The 24,539-nt window shown below is 41.9% G+C and overlaps 1 protein-coding gene across 1 annotated transcript in view; it reads left to right on the top strand.

Annotated features, from left to right (window-relative positions):
- Positions 1-24,539, top strand: part of LOC117362913 (fibrous sheath-interacting protein 2-like) — a 655,319-nt gene that overhangs the window by 362,604 nt on the left and 268,176 nt on the right. The window contains exon 8 of the mRNA XM_033950005.1: positions 1,205-1,337. Coding sequence (XP_033805896.1) covers positions 1,205-1,337 — 133 coding nt within the window. The remainder of the gene's footprint in view (positions 1-1,204; positions 1,338-24,539) is intronic.

Here is a 24,539-nt window from a genome sequence, read left to right as displayed (position 1 = left end):
TTTTCCCATCCCATCTCATCTCATCCCTGTGAGTTTTGTTGCTGTCACTTTCCCTGCCCTATTCCTATAAGCTCTGCCCTATTCCTGTAAGCTCTACCTTAACCGCAAAAGCCTCGAACACTTATGATTTTAAAGTGTTTGAGGCTTGTGCAGATGAGAATGGAGCTGACAGAAATGGGGCAGATATTCCTTTGTGTCAAGAGCAAGATCCTCACAGGCAACAAACAGCAGAAGTAAATAAGTTCCAAAAATAAGAAAACCAAGGAGTCCAAAGGCTGTCATAAAAACTGTGTATTCTAAATTGAAAATAAACTCCACTAACAAAGTAAGAACTTGCAGCTACAGAAGCATGTCTCAACTACTCAATTTTCACCTAACTGCAATTGCCTAGGTTCAAATTGCCTTTGTGCAATGTACAGCCATCCAATTTGGTAATTATTAATATGTTACATATTTATTTTTCATCAATTTATATGTTGAGACTTAAAACATTTGAGTGCTTTAGATTCCTGATGCAAGCATCCATGCTGAAACATGGTCATGTCACGTCACACTTCTCCAGCTGCAAGTTTTGACTTTGTTAGTAGATTTTTATCTTTAGCTTAGAATAAACAGAAGTTTTTACAACTTTTAGATCCCTTGATTTTGTTGTTCTAGATATTTGTCATCTCACCTTCAATAATGTTACAAGGGTAGTGAGGTTCTTACTACTGCTTTTATATTTTATTTAAGCAGCAGTAATATACTATATCAAGTAGATGAAAGACAAGATGGGAAATACTTAAGCTCATTGTAGTTATACATAGTCACCTCTAATATATCTATGACGTAAATGAGAAACCTGAAAAATAATGGGGATAATGCAAGAAACTGTAACTGACAAAGGATGGTACTTTTCATAGGTACTCATTTAAACATCATAAAGACATAAGTGTACAGATCTTTGATTTAAAATAAAAAAGAAAAATGTATAGACTATTAGTAAACAAATGGAAATGTATAACATCAACCATGAATTTCTACTCCCAGCAACCTAGATCATGAATAATTTCTTAAATAAGATAATAGAATTTTATAGATATATGCAGAAGCCGTTAAAGGTTTTACAAGTCGACTGACATTTAGGTTTTTATTTTCTCAAATAAGAAACTTAAGTAACTTTTATGCTTTTATTTATTTATTTATTTATTTATCCATGCTATAGAAACAGATTTTCCTTGAAAGAAAAATGGCTTATCACTTGGAAAAAATACATGGCCTTGTCCATCGAGAACAATTTGAAACGCACAAATTTGGTATTGCAGAACAAGAAAAATTACTGGCTGACATGAAAAAAGGTATCATTTATATAACATTTGAAATATATAATTCAAGTATAATTTTATTTCCAATACAGTAGGGATGGGATGCTGAACCATAGGGTTAACAAAAAGAAAGAAAGTCCAACAAATCTGCAGAGAAAGTCAATCAACCAAAACAAAAAAGAAAACTGCAGAATGGATGTACAAAGTATAGGAACTTTATTGGAACAAATAAATAGTGATGATTCACTGATGGTTCTCATAAAAGAGAACAACACTGAACACACCACAATGGACTAAGTCCTCTTTGTCATAAAACAAGCGTACCAACAGGACTTTTGCAAATAATTGTTATCAATATATGCAAATCAAAATGCTCATAAGCTCTGATGCCTGCACTGATTAATCATAAAAGAGAAGACAGGACCCAACACGGTCTGTGTTTTTCGAAAAACACTCCTTCCTCAGGGGTCCAATAGTGTCAATGTCCCTCAAAAGAGAACCATATAATATGGCATGAATAGGCATAAAATTTGGGTAAAACAAGTGACGTATAGCTCCTCTCCAGTTCATCCTTTTCAGTGTTCTCCCCATAATTTTTTTCCAGCCGGGTGGCATGAAAAAATAGCCGGGTGGGGCGGGACAGGGAAATTTGGTGGTGGGGAAAATTAAGGGCTCCTTTTACTAAGCTGCAATAGCGTTTTTAGCGCGTGCAGAATTGCCACGCTACACGGCTAGAACTAACGCCAGCTCAATGTTGGCGTTAGCGTCTAGCATGTGCGTCAATTCTGCACGAGCTAAGTGCACGGTAAAACCGCTATCGCAGCTTAGTAAAAGGAGCCTTAAATGTGTACTATTTGTATTAGTTAATTATTATTAGTTATTTTCCAATGCTCAATATGACTGCCTTTCTTAAGGTTTGACACTTGTTCCATAATATATATATTAAATTTAAGAAGTATCCAATTCTAGAAGTGAATAATTAGATATTTGCCCTCTTTCAAATGGTATAGAGCAGCGTCTCTCAAACTTTTTTAACTCCAGCACACTAAACGGAGCAAATGTTTTTTGTGGCACACTAAATGCAGCAAATGTTTTTCATGGCTGGAAAAAATTTCTGGGAAGAACACTGATGCCGTTAGTTTTCAAGGTTCAATCATGTCAAAGAATGATGCTTATCTGGGCAGTTGTATAATAAAAAGAATGGATAAGATAACATGAAAAGTGAAATTGTCATGAATCAGAGGGATACATACCCTGTAGGTCCTAAAAGCAGGCTTAGATTAGATATAAACTATGAAGGCAGTGGCATACCTAGCATATGTGACACCCGAGGCCCATCATTTCTTGACACCCCCCATCTGTATGAAAAACATGATTTTTAGTAACAATCCACACATCACACAAGAGTGTACCTAGGAAAAGGCAGCATCTTACATATTGCAGTGAGCAGTACATCAATACACCCATTGTAAAACTAAACAAGCCACACTAGTACAAATCAATTCTACACAGTCAATCCTAACTGAAAACCATGTATTTCAACCACACCTTCGCCTAGTATGGAATATGTAATCACAAACTAACCCCTCTCCCTTTTACAAAACTGTAATGTAGTTTTTAGCCTTGGTGGTAACAGTACAGACTCTCATAGAATTCTGAGCAATTACCACCATGGCCGGTGCTAAAAAAAACGCTCTACAGTTTTGTAAAAGGGGGGATAAAATAGAAAAACGTAGACAAAGGTTAAATTGAACCACCAAGAAGCTGGACTCTGCATACAATGCAACACCACAGAAACAGCGATGCATCTCCCCTAAAGCAAAAAAATAAAATAAATATAATTTTTTTCTACATTGTCTTCTCTGGTTTCTCCTTTCCTCATAGTCTTGACACTCTCTTCCTCATAGTCTTGACACTGTCTACCCTCTCTCTGCCCCTTCTATATGGCATCTTCTCTCCTTGTATTCCCCTTCCATCTCTCCCTTCACCCCTATTATTCTGGTACCCATCTTCTTCCTTTCTCTCCTTCAATGGTCTGGCATCTCTCACCACTTCTTCCCTTCCTTCTCCCACACCCCCATGGTCTGGCATTTCACTCTCTCCTCTCCCTTCCCCCCACTTCCATCAGCATCTGCCCCCTTTCTTTCCCTCCAACCCAATTCCATCCAGTATCCTTCCCCCTTATGTCTCTCTCTCCTTTCCCTGCACACCAATTCCATCAACATCTGCCCTCTTTCTCTCCCTCCACCACCCTTCCATACCACCCTGACCTCCTTTTTCTCCCTCCACCACCCTTCTATACTCCTCTCTCCCTCCAAACCAGCAAGGTCCCATGATGACTGCTTCTGTTGCCTCTGCCTGTGGAAGATGTAAGTGACGTTGGAGGGGGTGGGCCGGCAGACACAGGGAGTTGAGGCAAGGTTCCGCAATGACTGCAGCTGCCGGTCCTCCCCTTCTGACGTTACTTACGTCTTCCGGAGGCAGAGGTGGCAAATGCAGTCATCGTGGGACCTTCCTGCACTTCAGTGCGGCTGCAGACTCTGCTTCAGAATAAGTACGGCAGCCGTGCTGAGGTGCAGGTGCCATTTAGAGCAGCTTGGAAGGTTCTGGATCCAGCCGGCTGTGTACCCCCCTAGGGCTGGCACCCGGGGCGGTCTGCCACTGTATGAGGGGACAAAAAATAATAGAAAGAATGGATAACTTGACCGATTTAGACATGTCATACAATTATAACCACAAAAATATGTCATAAAATGTAATTCTAAACTCAAGACTCCAGACAAAAAGCAGACTATAGAAAGGAAACCAGAAAAGACCAAACCCATAGTACTAAGATCCAAATGCTAAAATCGGACATGTCCAGTACGAAGAGATGTGTGGATCACCGCTAATTATAACGAGTGAGTCTTTAAAATATGAGACGGTAACAGATAGCCAGACCTGGTGGACGGAAGTGACAAATACTGGAGCCAAAACCAGAGCACCGTGATGAAACTTGAATATGGATACCTATTTATACTTTTGAGTAAAATTGCGATAAGAACATGTCATAGAAAAGAATAAATAATGTGTAAACTAAAAACCAAGAACAATATATTGTAACACCGAACTCAGAATTAATGAAATAACATGCTAAAAGAACTTAACCCCCCCCCCCCCCTAAAATAGGGCATATACATACTTAAAATGATGGCTGGTTACAAACAGTATGCCTAGACTATATAGACCTAAACAGAGCAAAAGTAAACGTATGGGAAATGAACAGCTGATAATACAGAGTGTATCTTGAAAACATAAGTCGATAGTAGCTCAAAGACAAGCCGACTGGGTAGATGAAAAGTGAACTGGGAAAGATCTAAATTATTGTACAAATGAGCTTCTATTAAAACCAAAGAATAAAACCACAGCACTTGGGAAAGTAAAAAAGGGAGAGTAAAATGGACTTACCAAAAAGGTCTCTGCACTGATGAGATAAACTCGTATGCAGAACAAATGTGAACACGCAACAGTGGGGCTATGATATTTGATCCATTGAAAGAGGTGCCAAAAAAGTTCGGCAGTGGATTGAATGCACCCTGATAGGGGAGGGGCATCGGGCTGTTAAAAAATGCTGCTTTAATAAATAAATGAAAATACTGGTGAAAAACTAAATAAAAACCCAAAACCATGATAAAATGCCGAACCTGACTGCAAGTGATAGTGAAAGTAGCATAAGGCACCCGTAGTACTGTTAATGCCAGAGCTGCTTAGAATAAAGAACTGTTATGTACATGAGGAGAAAAAAGAAAGAATGAGGTGATAAGATGTAAAGTGCTGGCCCCTCACTGCACCACTTGATAAAACTAAGGAGCGATGTTCTAGAACAGGGGTGCCCACACTTTTTGGGCTTGCGAGCTACTTTTAAAATGACCAAGTCAAAATGATCTACCAACAATAAAATAAAAAAACAAAAACACAAAGCACACTGTACGCAGAGAAAATGTTAATAATCATTCCTATTCCAGGGTTTTTTCAAAGAGGTCAAAGCAGATGACTCTATGCACTGTCACCTCAGTAACAACCATACAAAAATAGACAAATACCCCCTCTCTTTTTACTAAACCACGATAGCAGTTTTTAGCGCAGGGAGCTGCGCTGAATGCCCAGTGCAGCTCTTGACGCTCATAGGCTCCCTGTGCTAAAAACCGCTATTGCGGTTTAGTAAAAGGGGACCATAGTGTAAAATATAGACAATAGATATAAATTCAGACACATTTTGATCAGTAAATTTAAAATAAAATCATTTTCCTACCTTATTGTCTGGTGATTTCATGAGTCTGTGGTTGCACTTTCTTCTTCTGACTGTGCATCCAATCTTTCTTCCCTTCTTTCAGCCTGTATGCTTCCTCTCCTCCTGACCTTATTCCCCTCCCCCATACTTTTTCTTCCTCTCTTCCTGCCTTTTCTTTCTTTCTCTCTTCATGCCCCTTTCTTTTTTTCTGTTTCTCTTCCTGCCCTCTTTCTTTCTTTCTCCTTGTCCTCCCCCAATCCACTGCCAATGTCACTGCCATCGGGGAACAGGTCCCAAAGCCACCGGCCACCGCCGCCCCAAGCTCTCCCTACTTCGGGCCGACCAGCATTCCTCTCCCCGATGTCAATTCTGCCGTCGGAGAAGAAGGCTGATCGGCCCAAGATCACAATCGATTGGGGAAAATGCTGCCGGGTCCTGCCTTCGCGGAAACTGAAAGTAGGCAGGACCCGGCAGCAAGAAGAGCAAATGGAAAGCTTCACTGACCTGTCTCCCGCCTTAGCCAGTAGCGAACTTATGCTTCGGGGCTCTAACATGTGCGTGCCGGCTTTCCTTCTCTTCACCCTCCCCCCGGACATAACTTCTGGTTTCGGAGGGAAGAGAAGGGAAGCCGGCACGCACACATTAGAGCCCCGGAGCATAAGTTCGCTACGGGCTAAGGTGAAATCTTCAAGCCGTTTTTTTTTTTTTTTGTTTTTTTTTTAATGTTGAGCAGCAGCGGCGGCAGCAGAATTTAGCTGAGCGATCATCTAAATTGCCCGGGCGGACCACCCGGCTGAAAGGCCCTCAGGAGAACACTGCTTTTTCAAGTGAGCATGAAGGTATCTTTCTGATCTGCTCTGTTTATTTCTTTGTTTTTCATTTTTTCAGCTTGTTTGTAAATTTTTTTGTGCAGTGTGTTAGAGATCCCAGTTCAAAGGAACTACTCTGCCTATTCGGAGAGGAGCAAACATTTTAGTCTGCAGCTTGCAGGTGTATCCTTCAGGGACCTGTACAGGCAGCCTGCTGAAGGTTTTTGGAGCTCAGAGTTCCGGGCCCTCAGCACTTGCTCATTTCTTGACTTGGTCAGCAGCTTGAGCACAGGCTGTTAAGCACCAATAGTGGTCCTATGGGCCTCTCAGGGTGCTATCTACAACTTCACCCCTCCCCCTTTTTTTTCCACATTGCGCATCACAGTCTGGAGGGTAGAAAATTAGTCCAACTATCTTGGCGTGGGAGCTGACCAGCAGCATAAGGTAGAGAACCTCTCCAGATCAAGCTACACCTTTAGGGAACTGAATCAGGCTGCAGTACCATTTCACCAGCACATGGTCTAAGTACAGTCTGTGACAGCCTATGTGGAAAATGGGGGGGGGGTCTTGAAAAGTGTGTTTTGACTGTTTCTGCAGTTAGGTCTTTGGTCCCCCTCCTCTAAAATACTATTTTTAAAAAAAAATTTTGTAAGCCCTGAAGCATTTAGAAACTTTTCTGCTGCCAAAACATCCTTTGAAGGCTCAGCATCTGCAATAGGAGAAACCTTCTGGACTCCAAGATTCATCACAGATGTCCTCAACACTTGATGACACCATGTTGAAATCAGCACCATAATAGCCACAACATTGTGTCGGCTGCCTTGGTACTGATGCTGACACCATCAAGAAAACAGGCTAAGAAGGATTCCCATGCCTCACCTCACAAATTGATGCCAGCATCTATAGAACTGAGTAGTCAATTCATGCCAAATGGTGTCGACAGCACTCTTGCTCTTCATCATTACAGGAAGTGTCATGTCTGAGGTGTGTCTTGACATCGGGGTCACCAAAGCTTTGACATCCTGTACCATCTGTACTGTCCATGGTACCTCAACCTACCAATTAGGATCAAGTGTGAGAGCTGCTTCAACAGGAGCTAGCAGCAATGCTTCGAGGCCAGTCGAAGCCAACTGCTACACTGACTCCTCCAGTACTGGCCCAGCCCAAGCATAGCTCTGAGTACTCATGGTACCGCATCTCAGTCTCCTCCTAGATGCAAATCCAGGACCCATCATTGGAACACTTCCTCCTTATAAATGTCAAACCAGAACCTAGGCAGACAAAGGAGTCTATCTCAATGCTAACATCGGCACTATGACAACTACACTGCACAGTGTCATGCTCCTTCTGGAGGAACTGTTTTTACATCTCCAGTTCTACAACAGAAGGACTCTGATCTATCCTTTCAGGATTCATCTGATTCACAGTATTCTGTACCAGAGGCAAGATACATCTCCTCCACCTAGACATACTTCAAATGGGCCAAGTTCTTTCTGTGCATATTGTGATATGCAGACTGTGCCTGCTAGATCTGGCCCTAGGGTTAGACCTGTATCAAAAGCAGACAGTTCCCTACTTGCTCAGGTGAAACCCCAGTTTAGCATTTTGCCTGACGTACCTTCTGTAACCAGTAGAGGGAGCCCTGGGGTTAAGCAGCATTTTTCCCTTCCTCCACGCAATCCCAGAGGAAGCAACCGGATCCTCTACACCTGAGGGTTTGGGGCGGGGTTGCCAGCTCCTAAACCAGAGGTCTGAGCTTCTAGAGATGCAGCAGGAGAGACTGAGGGAACAAGGGCAGCTGTAAAGCTCAGGGCTGGGAGTTCTGCAGGGCTGTTCTTTGCCTGAATGCATGGAGCTTGTTGAGGCCGGAGCAGAGCTATCTTCTGACCCACCTGAGGAATTCCAAGCCATGGAACTGGAGCCGGAGCAGATTGCTGAAGTGCATAACTGCGTCCAACCTATGGAAATATGCTGGTCCAAAGCAAGTGTTGAAAACTCTTAATTTTTTTACAAATATCCGTGGGACTATTTTTGAAATTGTGCTTTGCTACTCTTGCTGAGTCTAAAGCAGGTAGAATCCTTATGATAAGGGCTGTGCTAGACTTATCCTGTTGTGCTGGGTTTTTTTTTCTTTTCTTCCTTTTGGAAGGATGACTGTTTGTAACTAAGATGGTGGGGGTTTGCCCCACGTACATGAGGTGGGATAGAGGGCCAAAAGCTTGGCAACCAAGTGGAGCACGCCACCTTTCCCAGCACTGCTGCTGCTGGAGGGATCAGTGCCCTGCACTGATACAAGCACAAGTCTTCCTAAGAAAAGTAAAGACTTATATTTTGGGTTTTTTTGGTTATTTTTGTTTGGTGAAACCTCACTTACTGGAACTCTTGATTTCACGAAGAATCCTTTTTGCTTAAAAATAAGGTTTCCCGTTTTGGATTTAAAACCCTCTAAAGCTTTTTGTGCAATTAAAAGACTATTAAGTTTTACCAAACCTGATGTTTTGGGACTTAACTGTTTGTTGCTGAATCCTGACAAAGTTTATGTTTGACCTAATTGAGCACTGGTTTAAGAACAAAAGAGTGAAACAACTTGTTTATTTTGTTCTGGAAAATAAATCCAGTTCTGATTTTGATTTTCACCTACCTGGTTCACTTGTGTTTTCTTCCACTAAACCTGACTTTCTTTTTCCTTGTGTCGCCCGCAGCGGAACACAAGAGTATTTCCTTGTTCTGGCGGCCCTGGACCCATTGCCCTGAGCCCGCCGGTGACAATATGGAATCTGAACAAGAACCAAGAGCAACACCTTTTGATGCACATGAGAATGTTCAATACTCCCAATCCATGACCTTATAAGGGACTTCATGTTCAAAAACTGGAAGACTCCTCTGCATATATCAGTGGCTCCATCCAAATTGGATTCCCTTTACAGTTATGTCCTGGCTTTAATAGGTCACAATTGCAACATCAATCTCTTCTGGTTGAATCTGTTTTGAATAGGTCTTCCAAATCCAGATCATATGTCACTTCACCTCCAAGTACAGAAAGTCATACTTTGGACAGGTTTGGTTGTAAGCTATTTCAAAATACAATGCTTACTAGCCGCATCTTCAACTATACTTTCTATTTTAAGCATTTAGTTCAAAGACCAGCTTCCTCACTTTCAGCAAACTTTGCTTGATCTCCTTGAGACCAGGACATTCATGACAAGATCGGTCTTTGATGCTTTTGATGCTACTTCCAGAGCATAAGCCTTTATTGTAATGAGATGGCAAGTGTGGTTTCATAAATCAGGCTTCAAGACTGCCTTGTGAGTTCCCCTTGCTTGGGAGACAAACTTTTTGGTTATCACATTGAAAAAACTGCAGAATATCACCAGGCAAGGATGCTGAATGACCTCTCCCTCAGCCTCTAAGTCACATGATCCTAAACAATCGACTACATCATTTAAAAGGTGTTTACACTATGCCATCAGTGTCTTCCACAACTTTGGCTCCAAAATGCACTAGAAGCCAACATTCTCAAACATCTCAAACTCCTAATTGGTAAAAGTTCATTCAGCTTCTTGGCATCCTACAATGCCTAATCAATGCCCTATAACCTCCATCCACCTGAGTTTCACTTATCCTATACCGCTAATGCTCATCAACTTGACTGGGGTGAACTAAAGTTATACTCCACCTTTGCCAGAACTTCATTCAAACAAGGAGAGTTCTTTGTCAATTTCTAACATAATCACAATCGAGGGGTTCCATTCTCATATCGAAGCAGATAGAAGGTCTTCTGCTTGACCTCTGTACTCTTCCCATTAAAAAAGGGAGAATAGTAATGGTGATTTTCTACTAGGTATCCATTGTCAAGCTATTCAATCCTGGAAATCTAAGGGTTTACAATTTCTTTTCCACTTATTTACATAGAAAGATGTTTTCTATACTTTTCCCCAGTTGAAACATGTTTATTCTTTGCCAAGCTCAGATGTATTTCATTATAATCAGGTCCAACACTATGTAACATCTCTGTTACTGGGTCATATCACAGAAACCATCCAGGAGGTGATATCTAAAATATTTAGCCTCTCGGCGCAACATGCTATACCACTTCGATTTCATCGTGTAGGACTGTTGGAATGTCAATGAGGGGCACATTTTGACATTTTAGCAGAACTCTGGTCAGCGGAGCTACATTGTCAACTATCGCCACAACTTCTTAGCAGAGCCTTGAAGACAGCTCTTAAATTGATGTCTGATATTACCCATTGGGAGCTCCAACAAAAGTTTTTGCCTCGTTTTTATATTTCTCCTACCCGAGCGTATCGGATGGGCATTAGCCTGACTCACTATTGTTTCAAGTGCTCTAGTTTTATATGCTTCTTTAGGCCATCAGTTTTGGTATTGCCCGATGGTTTCTACTTTCTGGCTGTCCATAGGTAGATATGTTTCAAACCTCTGGAATCAACGCTGGACGCCTGCTCCGTCATCTTTATTTGGACAGCACAATATAGTCTTCCTTAAATCATGGGGTATGACAGCCTTTGTGGATCTTGCAATTTTATTGGGTAAGAAAGCTATTTTAACAGTTTGGATGACAGCAGAGGCACCCTCAATACATCATTGGCATTCTCTATTGATAACACAAGCGTCATTGGAACATCACAACTTCTCTGACCTTGAATCTCGGCCGGGATGTCTTTTTTGTGCAGTTTGAGAACTACTTTGGAATAACCTTGCACCTCATGCTTACAGCAGAATTTTGAACATTTAAGTATAATTACTATGTTGTTTTTCTTTTGTTTAGCAGGATTGATGGGTTTGTTGGGGTGGAGGGGTTCTTGGGGTACGTACAACTGTTTTCCAAATTGGTTGTGTATTGCTGTACCTTAGTTAGTGCATGCACACTACGATTGAAACTCCGTGCCTCCGTATTTCCGTGCCACATTAAAACGCATGTGCAGTACAATAGAACTGCTGAGCAGGGAAGCGTCTCAGCGCACGATATGCTGTCGGTATTCCAGAGAGAATGGGAACTGATTTCATTGGACCAGGGTCCAAGCTACACTTCAGAGGCAAAAGGGGTCATATAGGAGAAGGGAACTAGGGGCTGAAAAAAAGAGATAGGTGGGAGAAGGGGGCTGGAGCTGGAGTTGGTATTGTAAAAAGGGAACATGTTAGAGAAAGGAGCTGGGAGCTGACAATGGGGATGCGTAAGAGAAGGAGGCAGAAAAGGGATATGTGTGAGAAAGAGGCTGCAAAAGGGACATGTAAGAAAAGGGGGGTGGATCTGGTGGCTGAAAGGGAAAAGATAGGAGAAGGGGGCTGGGGGGGCTAAAAAGGGATTTGGAACTGGGGCTGAAAAAAGGGGACATGTGAGGGAAGGAGGCTTTAAAGGGGGGTTCTTGGGAAAAGCGACCTAGTGTAGGAGGATGTTAAAAGAAGACAGTTCAGAGAAGAGGGCTGGAGCTTGGGACTGCAAAAGGTGAGCTGTGAGAGAAGGGGTCTAGGTCTGGATTTGGGTCCTGAAAAGGAAGATAGGTATGATAAGGAGATTGAGGCTAGAAATGAGGGCTGGAAGAACAGGTATGAGAAGGGATTAGGGATGATGGGGGCTATAAAAAGGGAATATGTGAGAGAAGGGAGCTGGGAATGAAAAAGGGGGAAGGAGGGAGAAGGGGGGCTGAAGATAGGAGCTGGAAGAATAAGTGAACATAAGAACATCAGAATTGCCGCTGCTGGGTCTGACCAGCGGTCCATCATGCCCAGCAGTCCGCTCACGTGGCAGCCCTTAGGTCAAAGACCAGTGCCCTATTTGAGTCTAGCCTTACCTGAGTATGTTCTGGTCCAGCAGGAACTTATTTAACCTTTTCTGAAGGGTGCTTTTCAAGGAAGAAGAGGCCCAGTTTCTCTAGCATCTCATTTTACAGCAACTCCAGTCTCCTTAACCATTTTTGTCGCTCTTCTCTGGACCCTTTCGAGTAGTACTATGTCCTTTTTCATGTACGGCAACCAGTGTTGTACGTAGTATTCCAGGTGGGGGCATACCATGGCTCGGTACAGCTGCATGATAACCTCAGATCTGTTTGATCCCCTTCTTAATCATTCCTAGCATTCTGTTGGCCTTTTTCGCCGCCGCTGCACATTGTGTGGACAGTTTCATTGACTTCTCTACAAGTACTTCCAAGTCTCTTTCCTGGGGGCTCTCTCTGAGTATAGCATATTCGTGTATTCCTGTATTCGTGCATATGATTTCTGTTACCGACATGAATCACCTTGTATCCACGTTAAACCTCATTTGTCATTTCGCTGCCCATTCCTTGAGTGTGTTTATGCCTTGTTGTAGGTCTTGACAATCCTTCTGTGTCCTCACTACTCTGAACAATGTAACTTTTGCGGTCTCATAGGGGTCTTCACCTTCATTCTCATGAAGGTCTTATTCCCTATTCTTCCTTATACCCCTAAAATATTTCTGCCATTCACTGTTGGAATTCTCTCTTCCTTTAGACTATGCTAAGGTGGCCCAGGCTTGGAGTACTGAATTGTAGATTAGTTGCAGGGCTCCTACATACAATGCTTCCTGAAATTGCTTCATGGCCTTTTGCCTGACATTTCCTACTTTGAAATGGGCTATAAATTTCTTTGTAGATTGTACATAGCACAACCAAATCGCCAATCTACTGACGGCATCCCTCAACTACAAGACTTTTAGAAAAGAAATAAAGACCATACTCTTCAAGAAAGCCCTGAAAAAAGAAATAACACTGCAAGTTTCAAACACAACCTCTCACTAAAGCCAACTACCCCAAACAAATAACCATACTCATTTCTTACTCTCTTTGAAAATGTCCAAAATTCTTTTTTTTTATTTTGTAAGTTCTTTTTATAATACTTCCTTGATAATTCTTTTGTAATCCGCCTTGAACTGCAAGGTAATGGCGGAATAGAAATCCCTAATGTAATGTAATGTAATATAGAGCAACACTCGTCTCTGCGGGCTCTTGCCCGAAATGTGGTCACCCTAAAGCCACCCTGTCACACATGTTCTGGGCTTGTCCCATGGTGCAAACTTTTTGATCTGCTATCTTCTCCAGGGTCAGCAGTATGTGGCACACTAGATGGCACTGTAATAGTTATAGTCTGTTTTGGATTTAGACCTTCAGCATCCTTTACCCAGAGGCCTTAAAGGTTTTCTTCGGGTGATTCTCTCTGGCCTGAAGGTTATACTTTCTCTTTGGATAGGACCCTTGAGTCCTACTTATGGCCACTGGTGCTCTCGTATGCTGCACCTCCTGACTATGGAAACTATGCATCTGTCTGACTGAGATACTAAATAGGAACGGGTGTTGCTTATTATTTGGCAGCCCTTTTTGGATACCCTAACCCCGCATGCCCGCAGCTGTGTCTTACTTGGTTGCCCCTGATTTAAGTTTTTTTGTTGTCCTTTTCTCTCACATTCCGGGGATGGGGGGATGGAAAGTTAATTGCATTGTTGACCTTTGTGATACTGTCATTGTTGTTTTGTTATATATGACAGCTTTGCTTCTGTGCTGCATTGTTGTACTTGATTGTATTTTCTTGAAAATTTAATAAATATGATTGCAAAAAAAAAAAATTGACTAATAGGTAAAGCTTGTTTCTTTTATTTATTTTTTATATTTGTTATAACAAATAACAATATCCAGCAATTACACAGTATAAAGAAGAAAAATAGTAAAATAATAATCACTTTTAAGTCTACATTATTAGGGCTGAGTTAAAATCTTTTCACTTAATGTCAATGGTCTCAATCATCCAGTGAAAAGGAAAAAAATGCTAACTTTTTTGAAAAAGCAGCAGGCAGATATTTATTATATACAGGAGACATCTGTCTGCTCTAGAATCAAAGAAGCTCGAGGGTGGTTGGGGTTAACATTGGGTTTTTTTTGCCCCTGCTGTAGATAAGAAGGCAGGTGTTGCCATTCTAATAAATTGTAATTGTTTAGCTTCTTTTCAAATGTTAGATTTTGATCCCTTAGGCAGGTGGATTAAGGTAGAAATGAGAATGGGAAATAATACCTTGACTTTATTTAATGTCTATGCCCCTAATTCGAATCAAAATGAATATTTCAATAATTTACAATGATTATTACTCCCACTGGCTGCTTCTAATTTAGTTGTGGCTGGAGACTTTAATGCTGTTATGGATCCGTTTATGGATAAAAAGCCAAGCAAAAATATAAAATCATTAGGACTAGATAATTTGGTACAATCTTGTGACTTAAAAGATATATGGTGAATACTTCATTTTAATTATCAGGAATTTTCTTATTGCTCGCAAGTTCATCAGTCTTTTTCGAGGATTGATTATATTTTTGTTTCAAATTTGTTGGTACAACAAGTTACACAAGCTTCCATTGATCCAATTATACTATCTGATCATGGAGGGGTTTGGATTAAATTTGAGTTTGGTGACAAAGATAGTACTAGATCAATATGGAGATTTGATAATACATTGGTTGTGGACTCAGCTTTTCTTGAAGAGTGTAAATTAAAGATCTCAGAATTGTTTCAAATAAATATTTCTTTAGATATTAGTTCAGAAGTATTGTGGGATGCTTTTAAAGCTACTATGAGAGGTAATATTATTTCATATTTTTCATATAAAAAAAATATGTGGCGCAGTGGTTAAAGCTACAGCCTCAGCACCCTGAGGTTGTGGATTCAAACCCACGCTGCTCCATGTGACCCTGGGCAAGTCACATAATCCCCCATTGCCCCAGGTACGTTAGATAGATTGTGAGCCTGCCGGGACAGAGAGGGAAAACTGCTTGAGTACCTGAATAAATGCATGTAAACCGTTCTGAGCTCCCCTGGGAGGATGGTATAGAAAATGGAATAAATAAATAAACAGTTTATCGATTTGGAAAAAGAAATTCAATTGTTGAAATCCAAATTAATTGTTAATTGGCAACAAGATACCTTGCAGGCTCTGTTAAAGGCAAAAGGTAAATATAATGAAATTTCTTCAAGATTTGCAAGGAAAGATTTGTTTAACTCAACAAACTTTGTATTATGGAACTTCAAATAAGGCGGGAAGATTACTTGCTAATTATCTGAAAGCAAAGAAGAGGAAAACAAAAATAATAGCAATAAAGGATGAAAGTGGAAATACACATTCTCAAAATAGGAATATTATAAATCAGTTTCTTCAGTTTTATAAGGAGTTGTATTCTTCTGAGTCTTATGCTGATAAAGTGCAAAATGGTTTGGAATTTTTAAATCTTATAGAGGGTCTAAAACTTCCTGATCATATGAAACAAAGTTTAGAAAAGCCTATATCATTAAAAGAATTAGAAACAGCATTGAAGTCTCTTAGAGTTGGATCTGCTCCAGGTGGGGATGATTTTACAGTAGAATTTTCTAAAGCTTTTCAAAATTTTTTATTGTCCCAAGTAGTATGATTGGTACACCTCATATCAAAATGATTGACAGCTGTCAGAGATAAGGATCGCCCAATCAGCGTTCACTTCCGGGTTAAGTCCCGCCCATGCCACACCCATTTTCCCCTTAGCCCCGCCCAGGCCCCGCCCATACTGCACCTACTTTTCCTATAGCCCCACCCAGGCCCCGCCTATGCCACGCCCCACCCATGCCCCTGCCCACTCTCCGCCCATGCCCCGTACCCCATAGGAATAAATGGTGGTGGCCCCGCCCATTCCCCACCCCACCATGGCCCCACCCCTCATTCCCTCCACCCGCCCATGGTTCCGCCCCGGAAATGCACTTTCTGGTGAAATCACCGGAAATGGGGGCATGTTTGACCCCAGAAATACGCTTTCTGATGACATCACCGGAAATGGGAGTGCCTGCCCTACCGGAAGTGCACATTCTGATGACGTAGGTGGAAATAGGGTAAATGAAGCGTTGGAAATGCGCTTTTCTGACCACGTAGGCGGAAATAGGGGAAACAGACTTAGTCAAAACCCCCGGAAATGATGTGGCCAGAAAAAGAAGTGTCTTTATTTTAACAGTTTTTTAGTTAAAAGACAGGTTTTTAGAGCTCATGGATAGAGCAGATCACAAAACAAAAGACATTCACAAAATCTTTCCTGTTTTTTTAAAACAGACCAGGGCAGAAACAATTGAGAAAAGGCTGCATTTATTTATTTTTTTTTTCTTTTCTGGTTTTAACACACTTTCAGTAGGAATTCTGAGCTAATGGTTAATGGGCCAGCTCCCCTATTGTCATGGTAACAGCTGATAAGCCCCTTGCAGCCCCCCTGATAAAGCAAAGGGGGGAGGAGGTGGAGGTGTGTTTAAACATGTCTGAACATGTCTCGGCCCCCTACTGTTGTCTTAACAATTAAAAAAAAAACACACAAGAACAACTGTCACCTAATAGGGGTCTGATAAAAAGGCAGAGTTTTAAGACCTATTTTTTTATTTAGAGCTAAGCTGTCAGAGCTGAATGGAACATGAAAGAATCTTTATTGAAGCAAATTTATTATGATCCATACGCGGCAGGAAGCTATGGAGGCATTAACCCTCTACTTCAAGCGGCTAAAAAGAGCGATATTACAGTCCGGTGAAAAGACGTAGTGGACTGGGTCACCGGTCAAAACGCATACAATTTACACAGACCGGCTAGAATCCATTTTAAAAGAAATAAAACAATGGTGTCAGAAGTTGACAGCCAGTGGCAAAGTGACTTAGTCGACATGTCAGCCTTTGCCCGTTCTAACAAGGTTATAGGGACAGGATTAGAGGTAAATTACAAAATTAGTCAGAGACCACTGTTCAGGCAGTGGGCCTGATGGGCCGCCGTGGGAGCGGTCCGCTGGGCAGGATGGACCTCTGGTTTGCCCCAGCAGAGGCAACTTCTTATGTTCTTATGTTCTTAATAGATATCCTGTCAAAATATGCATGGGTCGTGAGTTTAAAAACAAAAACCGGTCACAAAGTTACCAAAGCCTTTGAAACAATATTTAATTTAGGGTGTACACCTGAAAAACTTCAAAACAGACAAGGGTAAAGAATTTTTAAATAAGTCTCTGAAGAATTTATTAAAACAAAAAGGTGTTAGCCATTTTGTGACCCAGAATATGTTAAAGCAGCTGTAGTGGAAAGATTTAACAGGACTTTAAAATCCAAAATGTGGAGATATTTTACAGCCCATAATACCTTTACTTATCAAGACGTCCTACAGACTTATAGTGCACAGCTATAATTATAGTGAAAGGTCACTTGGACACACAAAGTCAGAGGCATGAAGAAAGTACAAGTTTTATTCACATCATGCATGCTGGACCCCTGAGCTCCAAGCTGGCTCAGAAGTGCCGAAACCAGGAAGTTACAGAGATATTTATTCATTTTTCTGGCTATAAAACTGAATTCTAGAAAAAGCTTTTCACGTGTTACTTTTCTTAACACTCATTGGTTCTAAGCTCACACTAGCAGGTCACTAGCAGGACACCTATCTAACTCTAACAGTTAAATGTACAGAAGGGCAGGGTACATCATGGCTCAAACTCTTATCTATTCAGCTTACAATGTGGTAAGGTAGGGACATACATTTTAGGCAGATGCAGTCAATAGATTATACACTCTTTTCAGCTATGTAGGCCAGAGCAATATTTTAAACAACAGTTAACTATTTCATGACCCTACATTCCCCCCTTTCAGGCTGGCGTACCTAAGGAGCCAAGCCTGACAAAATAAAGTTAGGGGTCAGGAAAGTCGGGGTCCCCAGTGGGTAAGGGACGATACTGGGAGAGGGCCAATGCAGCAGTGGAACGTTTGACAGCAGAGTCCATAGTTCAGTGGAGCAGCTTTATGGCTATGGGGACCATACAGGGCAGGCAGCAAAGGAGCAGAGAAGACAGGGCAGCAACCAGCAAGATGATCTTCAATGCTGAACCAGAGGGCAACCAGGAGCTGAAGGTACCAGAGTTCCAGTCTGCAGTAAGGTCACGTCAGGTCTGCTCAGGAACATGAGCCAGTTTGGTGATACGATCCACAACGTCCTCGATCATTTTACTCAAGTTCAAGGCAGCAGTTGGAGAGGTTGAATTTATCACAGGCACAGCAGCTAGTAAATAGTCCAAAGCTAGACGATTCTGATAAATAGCAGTGCACATTTTAGCATTCGCTCTGCCAATGGTACTCAAAGCTCGGGAGGTCTCATTGGTTATCAGTTCAAGTACAGCTTATAGACAAATAATGCAGTTCAGCATATAGATTGGGGTCCGATAGCCCCAGGTGCCATCTTCGGTCCATGTGGCAGGTCCATAAGCAGCAATGATCCGTTCTGCAGGCCAGTCATTACCCCATTCACCTATTTTAAGGGAATTGGTGGAAGTAGACCACTTTTGGCGACCTCTGGTGTTGAATACAGGGGCTCCCAGGTGTTCACCATCAGCCAGCGGTAACAGGAAGAAGCTGGGACGAATCATGCAAAGCACACATGTACCAGTCCATTAAGCAGGCAACCAAGAGTAGGCAAACGGATCACAGAGCCAATATCAACTATCAGGAGCTGACCATAATTCATAGGAAGTTCCATTAAGCAGTGTCTGAAGGGCTGAAGACAGTGGGAAGCAACAATGGAGGTTCACAAGGCCCATCGTGAAGGTCGTGGACCTGACGTAAAAGTGAGGGTCTGTGAAGTCAGGTTTAACATGTCCAGCTGCATTGCCTCCCATAGCCACTGTTCTCCCATACCAGTCCCTCCTCATACAAAATAATTGCTAACATTAAGAGTCTGACCTATAGTTTCAGCAAACTATATAAACAGATTTCTAGTGATTACAGGATATTAGTATCTACTTTCATAATTTCATAAAACTGGGGAAACACCACAGAGTGATAGACAGGAGCACATGAGTGGGATACAATTCGGACATATACATCAGTACCTGAGTCTCACCTTTTACCATCAATATACAATGCCATGCAGTCTCTGGCCTTCTGGACTTGGACATTGGCATTCCAGTTATATGGGTCAGTGATAGTGAAAACCATGGGATTACAGTAGCCTGTAGTACACAAGGGGCCGGAGCTAGGACCTATAGTAAGGGAGGCAGACGGGGTATTCTTTCTCATAAAGGACAGGCTCCACCATTAGTGAAGGTTTCCTCATAGGGGCAGTTCTTAAAGGCATCAGGTTATACAGACCTATATACTTAGCACATTTGGTATAATAACGCTGTCAATCTAGGGAGCCACACAAAACTGAATTAGGGGTAGTACCATGACCTTGAGAAACATCAAATAGCACACATGTATCACAATACAAAGACACCAGGCGAGTGGGGTCTACAATAAGAGTCTAGTTGATAAGTGGACCCTCAACATCATCAATGCAGATTTCCGCCCACTTTTAAACTTCATCACCAGTTGGTTGGAAACAGAAAATACCCTCAAACGTTTGACACTTTCTGTACTTAACTCCTTCTTGTAAACAAACATCAGGCAAAAGGGGCTGCACTTGTTAAGTACAATAGGAAAGAAATACAGAAGAAAGAAGCATAAGTAAGGGCAACACAAATATCAGATATATATATACTAACATAGGAAACTCATTTTTCTTTCAGGCACAACTTAGAAAACTTCAAACAGTTATACTCAAGACACTTGCTAAAGGCAGTGTGAACCACAGGCAGTCAATTAAACTCAAACACTTATAAAGAATTATATTCAGAACACCTGCTAAGTACAGTGGTAAATATTCAGAACTTTTGAGGTCTTAGAAAGCTTCAGCTGAAGATCCGTGTTGTAGTGGAACCAAGTTTCATGTCCGGACACCTTTGACAACTGTAAGAGAAGAAATTAGGACAGTAAAAGGACCTATCCACCTAGGTTTCAGGGGGTCTGACTTCCAAGTTTTAGCCATACTGTATTTACAGGGACATACCCATGGACTTGTGTAGCTATCGATAGTGGGGCCCTTTCCAGGACCCATTTGTGGAGCTCTTAAAGGGCTTTAGCTAAAGACTGGACCTGACTCTGGAGGATATCTGATCCCAGAGTAGCAAAGGAACCAGGATCTGGGTTCACAATGGGTGGTGGCCGGCCGGACATGAGCTCAAATGGGGCTTAGATGGGATGCATCTAATCTGAAAAAGAACAGAAAGCAGCAGGACAGGCCAGGACAGATTAGTTTCTTCAATTCATTTTGTGAGAAGGGTCTTAAGAGTTCTGTTTATTCTTTCGACCTGACCAGAGCTCTCAGGATGGTAAGCAGCATATAATTTCTATTCAATTTGGAGGGCCTGAGCAATTTGTTGGACAACATCGGCAATGAAAGCAGGGCCATTGTCACTGCCTATAAAAACAAGGAGATCAAGGCACGGAATTATTCAGGAGGTGTTTGGTTACTTCCCTGGCGCGTTCAGTGCAAGTAAGGAAGGCTTTGACCCATCTAGTCAGGGTGTCTGTGAAGACTAGGAAGTGACTGAGGGAACGGGAAATGGGCATGTGGGTAAAATCTACAGACAGAACCTGCATCGGATATGTTCCAATAGGTTGGTATCCAAGTGGTGGCAGTCATCTGATTGGGAATTTTATTCTAGAACCGACAACACACTGTCGGACCATATTCCGGACTAGCTGATCAAGGTGATTGATAAAGAAATGTCTCTTGAGAGTCAATTTTCATAGCGGGTTCTCCAGAGTGTGCCAGATCATGGCATCTTTTGACAATCGTGAGGGCCAGGTGTTGAGGAATGAATATGAGGGTACCCGCTGTGCTTGCGTTTGAAGTATCAGTATGTGGGTCTGGATTGGCACTTGAATTGGCGCATTTTGTATCCACCCCCCTTTCAGGACAGACTGGCCCAAAATAATGCATGCTCAAGTCTGTTCCTGAGAAGCGTACTGGGGTGTAAGGGAATCCAGAAAAGGAATGATTGTATACAGAGGGGCCGAAAGAGGGGGCAGAGACTGGCAGCTCAGGCTGTGCGGTCGGCAAGGGCATTGCCACGAGAGACAAGGTCCATCACGTGTCTGTAAGCATGGCAGTGTATAACAGAAACACGTGAGGGTAGTTGTACGGCCTCAAGAAGGTCAAGAATGAGGGGAGCATGATGGATCAGGCGGCCGGAGGCTATAATGAAACCTCGATGTTTCCAGATGGCCCTATGGGAATGCAAGTTAAGGAAAGCATATTTGGAGTCAGTATATATATATTGCAAGACTGAGAGGCAGAGTGGCGCAGGGCAAAAGTGAGGGCATAAAGCTCAGCTTCTTGGGCAGAAGGGCCAGAAGGCAGGGGCCTGAGTCAGAAGTTTTTGGAGGCAGCGAAAAGACCGCTCCTGAAGCTGGGTCCAGACAAAAGGGGCTGAGTCAGCGCCTTTGGTGGAATCATACAGAGGACGAGCAATAGTAGAGAAATCAGGGATCCAGATGAGACAGTATCCTGCAATACTGAGAAAGGTGCTCAGAGCCTTGCAGTTATCAGGGACAGGGAGACTACAGACAGCCTAGACCTCGGTGTAGGAAGGGACCTGGTACCCTTGGAGATTTGAAAGCCAAGGTAGGTGACACGAGGAAGGCATACTTGAAATCAATGTAAATATGGCCACAGGAAAATTTAAAAGGCAGACCCACTATCTGAAAGACTCAGATAAATAATAATAATAACAGTTTATATACCGCAATACCGTGAAGAGCTATGTGGTTTACAAAAGATTAGAGAAGGTACAAAATAATTGAACTTAAGATGTGTACTAACACATAAGAATTGTTCTCAATCCCTATTCTATATCAGGTTCCTACCCCAAAGAGCTGACTTATAAAATTAAGCTAAATGCAGTTCTGGATCCACCCACTAAGCAAGGTAGTCTGACACAAGCGCTCTCTAAAGCAGCAGTCCCTTCACTATCAGCTGACTGGCAAAAATATTTACTTCAATACAAAAGCATTCCTAAAAATTACATTCTTACCTAAACTTACAATTTTTATATACAGAAATACAAAACAAAGATTGGAATATACAGTAAAACTTTGGATTGCAAATAACTTGGTTTGCAAGTGTTCTATAAGACAAGCAATGATTAAATTTTAACTTGCTATACCAGCAACGTCTTGCAATACACGTACATACAGTATAGAAGCATCACATTTTCACAACTGAGCCAATGGTTCCTCTCTATATGACGCTGCAGGAATGCAGTGACTGTTCCAAACGAGCAAGGGCTTGCAATACAAGTATGTATATTTTTGTACACTAGTGCCCTGGAATACAAGCATACTTCTGGAACAAATTATGCTCCCAAACCAAAGTTTTACTGTACTCACAAGTTTAAACATTGTTCATTTTTTTTCTTTTTTTGTTTTTACAATCAACATGGGTCTCAGTAGAGACTTACTCCCCCTTCCTACAGAATTTCACAAAGGAGAGAGAGTTGCTTAAAGATCAAAGAGATCAAATTACAGATGTAGTCCTTTTCAGAACTTTTAAATTTAGACAAATAACTACTAAATTTGGACAAAGAACTTCTTTTTAGCATGAAATATAAGTTCCAGAAATCATATTTTTCGTTTATATGCATTTCTGAATATGCATATACATTTTATAACATAGCCAAAAACTTCAAATGCAAAACCACTTATCTGTTTCAGGAGAAACCACATTGGAAGTGCTACACACTTCATGGCCCTTATCAGCACAAAAGGAAAAGTACTCTCCTCTCATGCTGTGAACAACTGACAGTTTAAACTTCACTGATGCATTTGAACAGACAGAAGTCATAAAGAACCCAGGATACTGCAGGACTTGGGAATCAGATGAAGGGAAGAATTTGGCAAGGTCTGAAGCAAGGGCAGTGCTGAATAGAGAGGGGCTAATTTTAAAGCCCTGGGGTAGACGGGTCCAGGTTACTTAGGAGGTTTGTCCAGTGGAAGGGTTTTCCCATTGGAATGCAAAAATTGGCTGACTGGAAGAGGAACTGACAGCAAACGAATGCATAAAAACCTGACGAGTTATGTCCTCTTCCAGGGAGCCAGAGGGGGCCAGCCCACACCAAATATCGGCCATTCTAACTGGCACAGACAAATAAGGGTTGATTTGTTAAGTATAATCAAAGACAAATTCCTTTTTTAAAATTAGCTAACATATCAAGGGATCCCCACAGGTAGACAGACATCCCCCCATTGTGCAATGGAGGACAAAAACACTTCCCTGAATTCCTGGCCCCGCCCATCTCTGGACTAGGGAAACGCAGTACTAACAGGTCCACACTCGCTTCGTCCTCAAGGACGTCTCAGACACTCTCAAACACACAAAACACAACAGATTTCAGTTCAGTTACTCAACCAGAAAATAACAGTTCCTAGAATCCCTTTCCCACAACTTTTCAGCGACAGATCACGTGGCTTACTAGGCAGGAGATGAGAGACAGGATAGGGATGATCAATCCCCACTTACCAGATAGTGGCCACTCCAGGTACAGATACAGATACAGATACAGATTCTTGTACTTTAAACTGAGACTAGATAAGTCAGTTGAAGCGGTCCAACGCCCTGAGGTCTGCCAACCCCCCAAAAGGAAGGCAGCCGGCTAAGCAGACATATCAGCCGTAGGACCAGAAACAAGTGACCAATCGAGTAACCAGTGGTCAAGAGACCTTCAAGTCCCTGTTCGGAAGCCAAATGAAAGGTCACTTGGACACACAAAGTCAGAGGCATGAAGAAAGTACAAGTTTTATTCACATCATGCATGCTGGACCCCTGAGCTCCAAGCTGGCTCAGAAGTGCCGAAACCAGGAAGTTACAGAGATATTTATTCATTTTTCTGGCTATAAAACTGAATTCTAGAAAAAGCTTTTCACGTGTTACTTTTCTTAACACTCATTGGTTCTAAGCTCACACTAGCAGGTCACTAGCAGGACACCTATCTAACTCTAACAGTTAAATGTACAGAAGGGCAGGGTACATCATGGCTCAAACTCTTATCTATTCAGCTTACAATGTGGTAAGGTAGGGACATACATTTTAGGCAGATGCAGTCAATAGATTATACACTCTTTTCAGCTATGTAGGCCAGAGCAATATTTTAAACAACAGTTAACTATTTCATGACCCTACAATAGTTTTCACAGAACGATACAGGCGAGGCCTGGAGATGTGACACCCTCAAACTCTTTGCAGATTTGGAAAACAGTCTACGGCAGTAACATCAAACGCGATCCCAC

Source organism: Geotrypetes seraphini, chromosome 6 (assembly GCF_902459505.1).
Source record: "Geotrypetes seraphini chromosome 6, aGeoSer1.1, whole genome shotgun sequence".
Lineage (NCBI taxonomy): Eukaryota > Metazoa > Chordata > Amphibia > Gymnophiona > Dermophiidae > Geotrypetes > Geotrypetes seraphini.
Note: the sequence above shows the minus strand (reverse complement) of the source record. Positions and strands in the feature narration are given on the sequence as shown.